General features: G+C 36.1%; 1 protein-coding gene across 1 annotated transcript in view; it reads right to left on the bottom strand.

Annotated features, from left to right (window-relative positions):
• Positions 1-13657, bottom strand: part of ANKRD36C (ankyrin repeat domain 36C) — a 159913-nt gene that overhangs the window by 59463 nt on the left and 86793 nt on the right. The window contains exons 40-53 of the mRNA XM_054547126.1: positions 12454-12482; positions 12288-12360; positions 10580-10608; positions 10405-10477; positions 8691-8719; positions 8516-8588; positions 6812-6840; positions 6645-6717; positions 4944-4972; positions 4777-4849; positions 3078-3106; positions 2911-2983; positions 1212-1240; positions 1045-1117 (exon numbers count right to left, since the gene is read on the bottom strand). Of these exons, the coding sequence (XP_054403101.1) occupies positions 1045-1117; positions 1212-1240; positions 2911-2983; positions 3078-3106; positions 4777-4849; positions 4944-4972; positions 6645-6717; positions 6812-6840; positions 8516-8588; positions 8691-8719; positions 10405-10477; positions 10580-10608; positions 12288-12360; positions 12454-12482 (714 nt within the window). The remainder of the gene's footprint in view (positions 1-1044; positions 1118-1211; positions 1241-2910; positions 2984-3077; positions 3107-4776; positions 4850-4943; positions 4973-6644; positions 6718-6811; positions 6841-8515; positions 8589-8690; positions 8720-10404; positions 10478-10579; positions 10609-12287; positions 12361-12453; positions 12483-13657) is intronic.

Raw genomic sequence — 13657 nt, 5'->3', positions numbered from 1 at the left:
AGCCTTCCGAAAGTTTCTTCATCCAGTCATGGTACGAAAGGGTACTATATTAGCCTCAATAAAAATATCATCAATTATCAATTTGGACACACTTCTACAAAGTAAAACTGCCCCAAGCATTAGATATTAATAAGTTTTTCATTCAGAAATCACTCCAATATTCATTGAAAATGACCATTTTAGGTGTTAATTAAACTTCAACATAACTATTGTTTCTAAAATAGCCTTGTTGGGAGTATCATGTTATTCTCCAAAGAAGTTTTATGTAATAGCTATCGTATCCAAGAGGTAGCTCTTTGAACAAGGAAGCAAATGTATTCATATTCAAGTTTGCCTCATTTCTTTAACTAAAATCAACAAAACATGTATCTGTAATGCCTAAGAGTCACAAAGAGGAGTAATGAGTCAGTGTGTTTTTATGCCAATTCTAGCACTGTTTCCTGCTTCCAGCAGTTCCTGGAGCTGTGAAAATGAAGTATTTTTTATGAAAATATTCCAAATGCATCTGAAGTGAGTTCACTCAGGTTTCCTCAGCACAAACACCAAAATTATATAAATGACTTCCTCAATTCCCGCCATCCTGCCTCACAATCCGTCTTCCTTGGGAAAATAATTGCTACACCAGGGGTCTCCTCATTTCTCCTACAGTGTCTACAGCTTATTACAAGTTTTCTGTCTGTTTTTAGCAATACGATGTGATGTATGCAAAATCTATACTTCCCCTCTTTCTCCTTCCACCCTTATTGAAAACAAGCTGTAGAATTAAGGCAAAATGATGTTGTTCCCCAGAGCCCCTTATGTCTTGAACTGCCTCCAGATTGCTTCTCCTCAATTTCAATGAGGGGAAGTGTATAATCTTACAGTGAAGATCATGTTCCGTAGCAGCAGCATCAGCATCACCCAAGAACTTATTCAAAATGAAGAATCTTAGCCCTGCTGAATCACAATGCGCAGCTTCGACAAGCCCCCTGATGATTTATTCAGGGCAGAGAACTTCTTATCTATCTGGACTGAACATGACATTAAATCTCTTTTCAAAATTACCTGTCCTAGATTTTTTTCCATCCTTTTTGTCTCTGGCTGTATTCAAAGCAGCATCCTTCTCGTCACTCGTAGCCTGAATGGAATTTGAAATGAAGTAATAAGTAAAGAAAGCATTTTTCATAGACTATACATTTACTAGTTCACAATATAAATGAGAGTTTCATTACCTTCAAGGCTGGTGGTTTCTGAGAAGGCACTGAAAAGCAAAAGGGATACATAATCACTCATATGTACATATGATAAATTTATCCATACATTCATGCAGTGTTAGCATCAACTTCTGTCCTCCTGCCTGTACTAGTGTAGGCTTTGATAGCTTCTACTTTGGGTCTGGGGACTAGAACGTGACAGAAATACACTGAGAAAAGGGAATACAGGCTCCATGGAATATACCCTTGCAAATTCAAAGATGGTATGATTTGTCATATGTCAAAAACTAAAATAAAAACGTGAATATCGATGTGGATATGCCGAGTGATGAGGACATATGTGATCTAAAATCAGAGAAGCAACTCATACACGTGAGAATCAATGTCAAAGCAGGTGCTACATGATACCACGTGTCTTTCATTCAAGAAATCAAAAGGATTTAAACAATTATACTACAAACATTCATCATGCTCTTTAACTTGCCCAATAACTGAGAAGGCTCACAGTTAGGATGACACTTCAGTTGAACGTACACTTCACATCTCTTCAGTGGGAGTGTCCTAAATTGATCACCTTGGATATCTGTTTGCTGATACCTAGTAGACAATATTCATTATCTCTCACACCCATGTGGTGTAATAATTTGCCTAAGTTTCTTGTATCCACTAGTTTAGCCTTCCGAAAGTTTCTTCATCCAGTCATGGTACGAAAGGGTACTATATTAGCCTCAATAAAAATATCATCAATTATCAATTTGGACATACTTCTACAAAGTAAAACTGCCCCAAGCATTAGATATTAATAAGTTTTTCATTCAGAAATCACTCCAATATTCATTGAAAATGACCGTTTTAGGTGTTAATTAAACTTCAACATAACTATTGTTTCTAAAATAGCCTTGTTGGGAGTATCATGTTATTCTCCAAAGAAGTTTCATGTAATAGCTATCGTATCCAAGAGGTAGCTCCTTGAACAAGGAAGCAAATGTATTCATATTCAAGTTTGCCTCATTTCTTTAACTAAAATCAACAAAACATGTATCTGTAATGCCTAAGAGTCACAAAGAGGAGTAATGAGTCAGTGTGTTTTTATGCCAATTTTAGCACTGTTTCCTGCTTCCAGCAGTTCCTGGAGCTGTGAAAATGAAGTATTTTTTAAGAAAATAGTCCAAATGCATCTGAAGTGAGTTCACTCAGGTTTCCTCAGCACAAACACCAAAATTATATAAATGACTTCCTCAATTCCCGCCATCCTGCCTCACAATCCGTCTTCCTTGGGAAAATAATTGCTACACCAGGGGTCTCCTTATTTCTCCTACAGTGTCTACAGATTATTACAAGTTTTCTGTCTGTTTTTAGCAATACGATGTGACGTATGCAAAATCTATACTTCCTCTCTTTCTCCTTCCACCCTTACTGAAAACAAGCTGTAGAATTAAGGCAAAATGATGTTGTTCCCCAGAGCCCCTTATGTCTTGAACTGCCTCCAGATTGCTTCTCCTCAATTTCAATGAGGGGAAGTGTATAATCTTACAGTGAAGATCATGTTCCGTAGCAGCAGCATCAGCATCACCCAAGAACTTATTCAAAATGAAGAATCTTAGCCCTGCTGAATCACAATGCGCAGCTTCGACAAGCCCCCTGATGATTTATTCAGGGCAGAGAACTTCTTATCTATCTGGACTGAACATGACATTAAATCTCTTTTCAAAATTACCTGTCCTAGATTTTTTTCCATCCTTTTTGTCTCTGGCTGTATTCAAAGCAGCATCCTTCTCGTCACTCGTAGCCTGAATGGAATTTGAAATGAAGTAATAAGTAAAGAAAGCATTTTTCATAGACTATACATTTACTAGTTCACAATATAAATGAGAGTTTCATTACCTTCAAGGCTGGTGGTTTCTGAGAAGGCACTGAAAAGCAAAAGGGATACATAATCACTCATATGTACATATGATAAATTTATCCATACATTCATGCAGTGTTAGCATCAACTTCTGTCCTCCTGCCTGTACTAGTGTAGGCTTTGATAGCTTCTACTTTGGGTCTGGGGACTAGAACGTGACAGAAATACACTGAGAAAAGGGAATACAGGCTCCATGGAATATACCCTTGCAAATTCAAAGATGGTATGATTTGTCATATGTCAAAAACTAAAATAAAAACGTGAATATCGATGTGGATATGCCGAGTGATGAGGACATATGTGATCTAAAATCAGAGAAGCAACTCATACACGTGAGAATCAATGTCAAAGCAGGTGCTACATGACACCACGTGTCTTTCATTCAAGAAATCAAAAGGATTTACACCATTATACTACAAACATTCATCATGCTCTTTAACTTGCCCAATAACTGAGGAGGCACACAATTAGGATGACACTTCAGTTGAATGTACACTTCACATCTCTTCAGTGGGAGTGTCCTAAATTGATCACCTTGGATATCTGTTTGCTGATACCTAGTAGACAATATTCATTATCTCTCACACCCATGTGGTGTAATAATTTGCCTAAGTTTCTTGTATCCACTAGTTTAGCCTTCCGAAAGTTTCTTCATCCAGTCATGGTACGAAAGGGTACTATATTAGCCTCAATAAAAATATCATCAATTATCAATTTGGACATACTTCTACAAAGTAAAACTGCCCCAAGCATTAGATATTAATAAGTTTTTCATTCAGAAATCACTCCAATATTCATTGAAAATGACCATTTTAGGTGTTAATTAAACTTCAACATAACTATTGTTTCTAAAATAGCCTTGTTGGGAGTATCATGTTATTCTCCAAAGAAGTTTCATGTAATAGCTATCGTATCCAAGAGGTAGCTCCTTGAACAAGGAAGCAAATGTATTCATATTCAAGTTTGCCTCATTTCTTTAACTAAAATCAACAAAACATGTATCTGTAATGCCTAAGAGTCACAAAGAGGAGTAATGAGTCAGTGTGTTTTTATGCCAATTTTAGCACTGTTTCCTGCTTCCAGCAGTTCCTGGAGCTGTGAAAATGAAGTATTTTTTAAGAAAATAGTCCAAATGCATCTGAAGTGAGTTCACTCAGGTTTCCTCAGCACAAACACCAAAATTATATAAATGACTTCCTCAATTCCCGCCATCCTGCCTCACAATCCGTCTTCCTTGGGAAAATAATTGCTACACCAGGGGTCTCCTTATTTCTCCTACAGTGTCTACAGATTATTACAAGTTTTCTGTCTGTTTTTAGCAATACGATGTGACGTATGCAAAATCTATACTTCCTCTCTTTCTCCTTCCACCCTTACTGAAAACAAGCTGTAGAATTAAGGCAAAATGATGTTGTTCCCCAGAGCCCCTTATGTCTTGAACTGCCTCCAGATTGCTTCTCCTCAATTTCAATGAGGGGAAGTGTATAATCTTACAGTGAAGATCATGTTCCGTAGCAGCAGCATCAGCATCACCCAAGAACTTATTCAAAATGAAGAATCTTAGCCCTGCTGAATCACAATGCGCAGCTTCGACAAGCCCCCTGATGATTTATTCAGGGCAGAGAACTTCTTATCTATCTGGACTGAACATGACATTAAATCTCTTTTCAAAATTACCTGTCCTAGATTTTTTTCCATCCTTTTTGTCTCTGGCTGTATTCAAAGCAGCATCCTTCTCGTCACTCGTAGCCTGAATGGAATTTGAAATGAAGTAATAAGTAAAGAAAGCATTTTTCATAGACTATACATTTACTAGTTCACAATATAAATGAGAGTTTCATTACCTTCAAGGCTGGTGGTTTCTGAGAAGGCACTGAAAAGCAAAAGGGATACATAATCACTCATATGTACATATGATAAATTTATCCATACATTCATGCAGTGTTAGCATCAACTTCTGTCCTCCTGCCTGTACTAGTGTAGGCTTTGATAGCTTCTACTTTGGGTCTGGGGACTAGAACGTGACAGAAATACACTGAGAAAAGGGAATACAGGCTCCATGAAATATACCCTTGCAAATTCAAAGATGGTATGATTTGTCATATGTCAAAAACTAAAATAAATACATGTGAATATCGATGTGGATATGCCGAGTGGTGAGGACAAATGTGATCTAAAATCAGAGAAGCAACTCATACACGTGAGAATCAATGTCAAAGCAGGTGCTACATGATACCACGTGTCTTTCATTCAAGAATTCAAAAGGATTTACAACATTATACTACAAACATTCATCACGCTCTTTAACTTGCCCAATAACTGAGGAGGCACACAATTACGATGACACTTCAGTAGAATGCACACTTCACATCTCTTCAGTGGGAGTGTCCTAAATTGATCACCTTGGATATCTGTTTGCTGATACCTAGTAGACAATATTCATTATCTCTCACACCCATGTGGTGTAATAATTTGCCTAAGTTTCTTGTATCCACTAGTTTAGCCTTCCGAAAGTTTCTTCATCCAGTCATGGTATGAAAGGATAACATATTAGCCTCAAGAAAAATATCATCAATTATCAATTTGGACATACTTCTACAAAGTAAAACTGCCCCAAGCATTAGATATTAACAAGTTTTTCATTCAGATATCACTCCAATATTCATTGAAAATGACCATTTTAGGTGTTAATTAAACTTCAACATAACTATTGTTTCTAAAATAGCCTTGTTGGGAGAATCATGTTATTCTCCAAAGAAATTTCATGAAATAGCTATCGTATCCAAGAGGTAGCTCCTTGAACAAGGAAGCAAATGTATTCATATTCAAGTTTGCCTCATTTCTTTAACTAAAATCAACAAAACATGTATCTCTAATGCCTAATAGTCACAAAGAGGCGTAATGAGTCAGTGTGTTTTTATGCCAATTCTAGCAGTGTTTCCTGCTTCCAGCAGTTCCTGGAGCTGTGAAAATGAAGTATTTTTTATGAAAATATTCCAAATGCATCTGAAGTGAGTTCACTCAGGTTTCCTCAGCACAAACACCAAAATTATATAAATGACTTCCTCATTTCCCGCCTTCCTGCCTCACAATCCGTCTTCCTTGGGAAAATAATTTCTACACCAGGGGTCTCCTTATTTCTCCTACAGTGTCTACAGGTTATTACAAGTTTTCTGTCTGTTTTTAGCAGTACGATGTGATGTATGCAAAATCTATACTTCCTCTCTTTCTCCTTCCACCCTTACTGAAAACAAGCTGTAGAATTAAGGCAAAATGATGTTGTTCCCCAGAGCCCCTTATGTCTTCAACTGCCTCTAGATTGCTTCTCCTCAATTTCAATGTGGGGAAGTGTATAATCTTACAGTGAAGATCATGCTCCATACCAGCAGCATCAGCATCACCCAAGAACTTATTCAAAATGAAGAATCTTAGCCCTGCTGAATCACAATGCACAGCTTCGACAAGCCCCCTCATGATTTATTCAGGGAAGAGAACTTCTTATCTATCTGGACTGAATATGACATTAAATCTCTTTTCAAAATTACCTGTCCTAGATTTTTTTCCATCTTTTTTGTCTCTGGCTGTATTCAAAGCAGCATCTTTCTCGTCACTCGTAGCCTGAATGGAATTTGAAATGAAGTAATAAGTAAAGAAAGCATTTTTCATAGACTATACATTTACTAGTTCACAATATAAATGAGAGTTTCATTACCTTCAAGGCTGGTGGTTTCTGAGAAGGCACTGAAAAGCAAAAGGGATACATAATCACTCATATGTACATATGATAAATTTATCCATACATTCATGCAGTGTTAGCATCAACTTCTGTCCTCCTGCCTGTACTAGTGTAGGCTTTGATAGCTTCTACTTTGGGTCTGGGGACTAGAACATGACAGAAATACACTGAGGAAAGGGAATACAGGCTCCATGAAATATACCCTTGCAAATTCAAAGATGGTATGATTTGCCATGTGTCAAAAACTAAAATAAAAACATGTGAATATCGATGTGGATATGCCGAGTGATGAGGACATATGTGATCTAAAATCAGGGAAGCAACTCATACAAGAGAGAATCAATGTCAAAGCAGGTGCTATATGATCCCACGTGTCTTTCATGCTAGAAATCAAAGGGATTTACACCATTATGCTACAAACATTCATCATGTTCCTTATCTTGCCCAATAACTGAGAAGACACACAGTTACGATGACACTTCAGTTGAATGTACACTTCACATCTCTTCAGTGGGAGTGTCCTAAATTGATCACCTTGGATATCTGTTTGCTGATACCTAGTAGACAATATTCATTATCTCTCACACCCATGTGGTGTAATAATTTGCCTAAGTTTCTTGTATCCACTAGTTTTGCCTTCTGAAATTTTCTTCATCCACTCATAGCACCAAAGGATAATATACTAGCGTCGATAAAAATATCATCAATTATCAACTTTGACATACTTCTACAAAGTAAAAGTGCTACAAGCATTAGATATTAATCAGTATTTCATTCAGAAATCACTGCAATATTCCTTGAAAATGAGCATTTTAGAAGTTATTTAGAATTCAACATTATTTTTGCGTCTAAAATAATCTAGTTGGGAATATCATGTTATTCTCTAAAAAAGTTTCATTACATAGCTATTTTATCCAAGAGGTAGCTCCTTGAACAAGGAAGCAAATGTATTCCTATTCAAGATTATCTCATTTTTATAACTAATATCAACAAAACATGTATCTCTGATGCCTTCTCGCAACAAAGAGAAGTAATGAGTCAGTGTGGTTTATTCCAATTATACTATTGTTTCCTGCTTCCAGTAGTTCCTGGAGCAGCCAAAATCAAATTTTTTTATGAAAATATTCCAAATGCATCTGAAGTGAGTTCACTGAGGTATCCTCAGCAGAAACCTCAAAATTATATAAATGACTTCCTCTTTTCCCGCCTTCCTGCCTCACAATCCGTCTTCCTTGGGAATATAATTGCTACACCAGGGGTCTCCTTAGTTCCCCCACTGTGTCTATGGGTTATTACAACAAGTTTTCTGTCTGTTTCCAGCAGTACGATGTGTCGTCTGTAAAATCTATACTTCCTCTGTTTCTGCCCTTAGTGAAACCACGCTGTAGAATTGAAGCAAAACTATGCTTTTCCCCAGAGCCCCTTATGTCTTGAAGTGCTCTCCATACTTCTTCTTCTCAATTTCAATGTGGGGAAGTGTATAATCTTACTGTGAAGATCATGTTCCAGTTCAGCTGCATTAGTGTCACCCACGAGTTTATTACACTTGAAGATCTCAGGCCTGCGGAATCATCATGTGCAGCTTCGGCGAGCCCCCCACCCCCAACTGATTTATTTGGAGAAGAGAAGTTCTTTTCTAAATGGATTGAACATGATATTAAATGTGTTTTGCAAAATTACCTGTCCCAGATTTTTCTCCATCCTGTATTTCTGTGGCTATGTTCGAAACAGAATCTTTCTCATCAGTTGTAGCCTGAATGGAATTTGAAACAAAATAATAAATAAATAAATCAATGAAGTATGTTTCATAGACTATACATTCACTAGTTCACAATATAAATGACAGTTTAATTACCTTCAAGGCTTGTTGTTTCTGAGAAGACACTGAAAAGCAAAAGCGATACATAGTCAGTCATATAAAAATATGAAAATTATCCATACATTCATGCAGTGTTAACATCAAGCTGTATCCTTCTGTCTGTACTAGCGTAGGCTCTGATGTCTTCTACTTTGTGTCTTGGGACTGGAACATGATAGAAATACACTGACAAAAGGGAATACTGGCTCCAAGAAATATATCCTTACAATTTCAAACATGGTATGATTTGTCATATGTCGAAAACTAAAATAAACCGTGTCAATATCAATGTGGATATGCGGAGTGATGAGGACAAATGTGATCTAAAATCAGAGAAGCAACTCATACACGTGAGAATCAATGTCAAAGCAGGTGCTACATGATACCACGTGTCTTTCATTCAAGAAATCAAAAGGATTTACACCATTATACTACAAACATTCATCATGCTCTTTAACTTGCCCAATAACTGAGAAGGCACACAATTACGATGACACTTCAGTTGAAGGTACACTTCACATCTCTTCAGTGGGAGTGTCCTAAATTGATCACCTTGGATATCTGTTTGCTGATACCTAGTACACAATATTCATTATCTCTCACACCCATATGGTGTAATAATTTGCCTAAGTTTCTTGTATCCACTAGTTTAGCCTTCTGAAGGTTTCTTCATCCAGTCATGGCACCAAAGGATAATATATTAACCTCGATAAAAACATCATCAATTATCAATTTGGACATAATTCTACAAAGTAAAACTGCTACAAACATTAGATATTAATAAGTTTTTCATTCAGGTATCACTCCAATATTCATGGAAAATGACCATTTTAGGAGTTAATAAGAATTCTACATAATTTTTGTTTCTAAAATAGGCTTCTTGGGAGTATCATGTTATTCTCTAAAGAACTTTCATGAAATAGCTTTTTTATCCAAGAGGTAACTACTTGAACAAGGAAGCCAGTGTATTCGTATTCAAGTTGACCTCATTTCTGTAACTAAAATCAACAAAACATGTATCTCTGACGTCTAATAGTAACAAAAAGGAGTAATGAGTCCGTGTGCTTTATCCCAATTCTAGCATTGTTTCTTGCTTCCAGTAGTTCCTGGAGATGCCAAAATCAAATATTTTTTAGGCAAATATTTCAAATGCATCTGAAGTGAGTTCACTCAGGTTTCCTCAGCAGAAACCCCAAAATTATATAAATAACTTCTTTTCCCTCCTTCCTGCCTCACAATCCATCTTCCTTGAGAAAATAATTGCTGCATCATGGGTCTCGTTAGTTCTTGTTCTACAGTGTCTATGGGTTATTACTATCAGTTTTCTGTCTTTTCTTAGCAGCACGATGTGACTTCTGTAAAATCTATACTTCCTCTCTTTCTCCTTCCACCCTTAGTGAAACCATGCTGTGGAATTAAAGCAAAACTATGCTGTTCCCCAGAGCCCCTTATGACTTGAACTGCTCTCCATACTTCTTCTTCTCAATTTTTATGTGGGGAAGTGTATAATCTTACTGTGAAGATCATGTTCCAGACCAGCAGCATTAGCATCACCCACGAATTTATTACAAATGAAGAATGTCAGGCCTGCTGAATCAGAATGTACAGCTTCGGTGAGCCCCCGCTCCCCCACCTCGCTGATTTATTCGGAGAAGGGAAGTTCTTTTCTAAATGGATTGAACATGACATTAAATGTGTTTTGCAAAATTACCTGTCCCAGATTTTTCTCCATTCTTTATTTCTGTGGCTATGTTTGAAACAGAATCTTTCTCATCATTTGTAGCCTGAATGGAATTTGAAACAAAATAATAAATAAATCAATCAATGAAGTATGTTTCATAGACTTTACATTTACTACTTCACAATATAAATGACAGTTTAATTACCTTCAAGGCTTGTTGTTTCTGAGAAGACACTGAAAAGCAAAATGGATAATCACTCATATGTAAATATGATAAAGTTTTCCATACATTCATGCAGTGTTAGAATCAAGCTGTATATGCCTGCCTGTATTAGTGTAGGCTTTGATGTTTTCTACTTTATGTCTTAAGCCAGCAGCATGACAGAAATATACTAAAGAAAACAGAAATAGATGTGTCACGATATATTCACTATTTCAAACATAATATGATTTTTCATATATCTAAAAGTAAAATAAAACAGTGTCAATATCAAAAAGGGTACGCCAGGTGATCACGACAAATGTGATCAAAAATCAGAGGAGAAACTCAATCACCTGGGAAGATGTCAAAGCAGGTGGCACATGAACCCACATGTCTTTTTTGCAAGATATCTGAATGATTTACACCATTATGCTGCAAACATTCATCATGCTCATTAACTTGCCCAGTAACTGAGAAGGTACACAATTACAGTGATACTTCTGTTGAATGTACACTTCACATCTCTTCAGTGAAGTGTCCTAAATTGAGCAGCTTGGATGTATGTTTCCTGAATCTGAGTAAATAATATTCATCATTTCTCATATCCATATGGTGCAACAATTTGCCTAACTTTCCTGTATTCTCTAGTTTAGAGTTCCCGGACATTTCTTCATCCACTCATGGAAACAAAGTGTAATATATAAACCTCAATAAAAAGAATCATCAATTATCAATTTTGACATACTTTTACTAAATAAAGCTGCTAAAAGCATTGGATTTTAATAAGCTTTTATATTTGGAAATCACTCCAATATTCATTGAAAATGACCATTTTAAGAGTCAGTTGATGAACTCAACATTATATTTGTTTTTAAAATTGTCTTGTTAGGAGTATCATGCTATTCTCTAAATAATATTCATTAAATAGCTATTTTATCCATGAGATAGCTCTTTGATGAATGAAGCCAATGTATTGATGATATTCCAGTTTATCTAATTTTTATAACAAAAATCAACAAAAGATATTTGTCTTACGCCTAATAGTAACAAAGAGAAGTAATTAGTCAATGTGGTTCATCCCAATTCTAGCTTTCTTTGCTTCATCCAGTAGTTCCTGGAGCTGCCAAAATCAAATCTTTTTTGTGTAAATATGCTAAATTCATCTGAAGTGAGTTCACTCAGGTTTCCTCAGCAGAAACCCCAAAATTAAATAAATAACATCTTCTTTTCCCTCCTTCCTGCCTCACAATCCCTGTTCCTTGAGGAAAATAATTGCTACATCAGTGGTCTCGTTAGTTCTCATTCTACAATTTTTACTGGTTATTACAATCACTTTTCTGTCTGTTTTTAGCAATACAATGTGACATCTGTAAAATCTATACTTCAACTCATTCTCCTTCCACCCTTGGTGAAAACATGCTATAGAATTAAAGCAAAATTATGCTGTCCCTTGAGCCCCTTATGTCTTGATCTGCTCTCCAATGTTTCTTCTTCCCAATTTCAATGTGGGGAAGTCTGTAATCTTACTGCGAAGATTATGTCCAAGACCAGCAGCATCAGCGTCACCCGAGAACTTATTACAAATGGAGACTCTCAGGCCTGCTGAATCAGAATGTGCAGCTTTGACAAGCCCCCCGCTGATTTATTTGGGGAAGAGAATTTCTTTTCTATCTTGACTGAACATGACATTAAATGTGTTTTGCAAAATTACCTGTCCCACATTGTAGTCCATCCTTTATTTCTGTAGCTATATTCAAAACAGAATCTGTCTTGTCACTTGTAGCCTGAAAGTAATTTGAAGCAAATTATCAATAAATAAAGTATGTTTCATGGACTATACAGTTACTAATACAAAATATAAATGAGAGTTTAATTACCTTTGAGGCTGGTTGTTTCTGAGAAGACACTGAAAAGCAAAAGGGATACATAATCACTCATTTATAAATATGATAAAGTTATCTATACATTCATGAAGTGTTAGCATCAAGCTGTATCTTCCTGCCTGTGTTAGTATAGGCCTTGATGTTTGTGTCTGGGGACCGGAACATGACAGAAATACACTGAAAAAAAGAAATACAGGTTTCACACAATAAACCCTTACAATTTCAGTCATGGTATGATTTTTCATATGTCTAAAACTAAAATGAAACAGTGTTAGTATCAATGTGAATATGCTGCACGATGAGGACAAACGTGATCTAAAATCAGAGGAGCAACTCATACACCTGAGAATCAATGTCAAAGCAGGTGCTACATGATCCTGCATGTCTTTCATGCAAGGTGTCAAAAGGATTTACACTAGTATACTACAAACATTCATCATGCTCTTTAACTTGCCTGATAACTGAGAAGGTACACAATTACAATGACACTTCAGTTGAATGTACACTTCACCTGTCTTCAGTGGAAGTGTCCTAAATTGATCAGCTTGGATATATGTTTGGTGAATGCTAGCAGATAGTATTCATCATTTATCATACCCATGTGGTGTAATAATCTGCCTACATTTCTTATATCCTCTAGTTTAGCCTTCAGAAAATTTCTTCATCCACTAATGGCAAGAAGGTATAATATATAAACCCCATCAAAAAGTATAATCAATTATACATATTTATACAAAATGCAATGGTTCCTGGCATTAGATATTAATAAGCTTTTACATTTGGATATCAGTCCAATATTCATTGAAAATAACCATTTTAGGATTCAATTAATGCATTTAACATTATTTTTGTCTGCAAAATTAGTCTGCTCTGGAATATCATTTTATTATAAAGAATTTTCACTAAATAGCTATTTTAATGAAAAAGCCAGCACTTTGGAAAAAAGCTAATATATTCATATTAAATTTTAACTCATTTGAATAACTAATAAAAAATATATGTCTGATGTCTGATACTAATAAACAGGAATAATGAGGCACTGTGGTTTATCCCAATTCTAGCACTCCTTCCTGTTTCCAGTAGTCATCGGAGCAGTCAGAAATCAAATCTTCTGGTGTGCAAACATCCTAAATGCACCTGAAGTGAGTTCACTCAGGTTTCCTCAGCAGAAACCCCAAAACTACCTAAATAACTTCTT

This window comes from Pongo abelii, chromosome 12 (assembly GCF_028885655.2).
Source record: "Pongo abelii isolate AG06213 chromosome 12, NHGRI_mPonAbe1-v2.0_pri, whole genome shotgun sequence".
Lineage (NCBI taxonomy): Eukaryota > Metazoa > Chordata > Mammalia > Primates > Hominidae > Pongo > Pongo abelii.
Note: the sequence above shows the minus strand (reverse complement) of the source record. Positions and strands in the feature narration are given on the sequence as shown.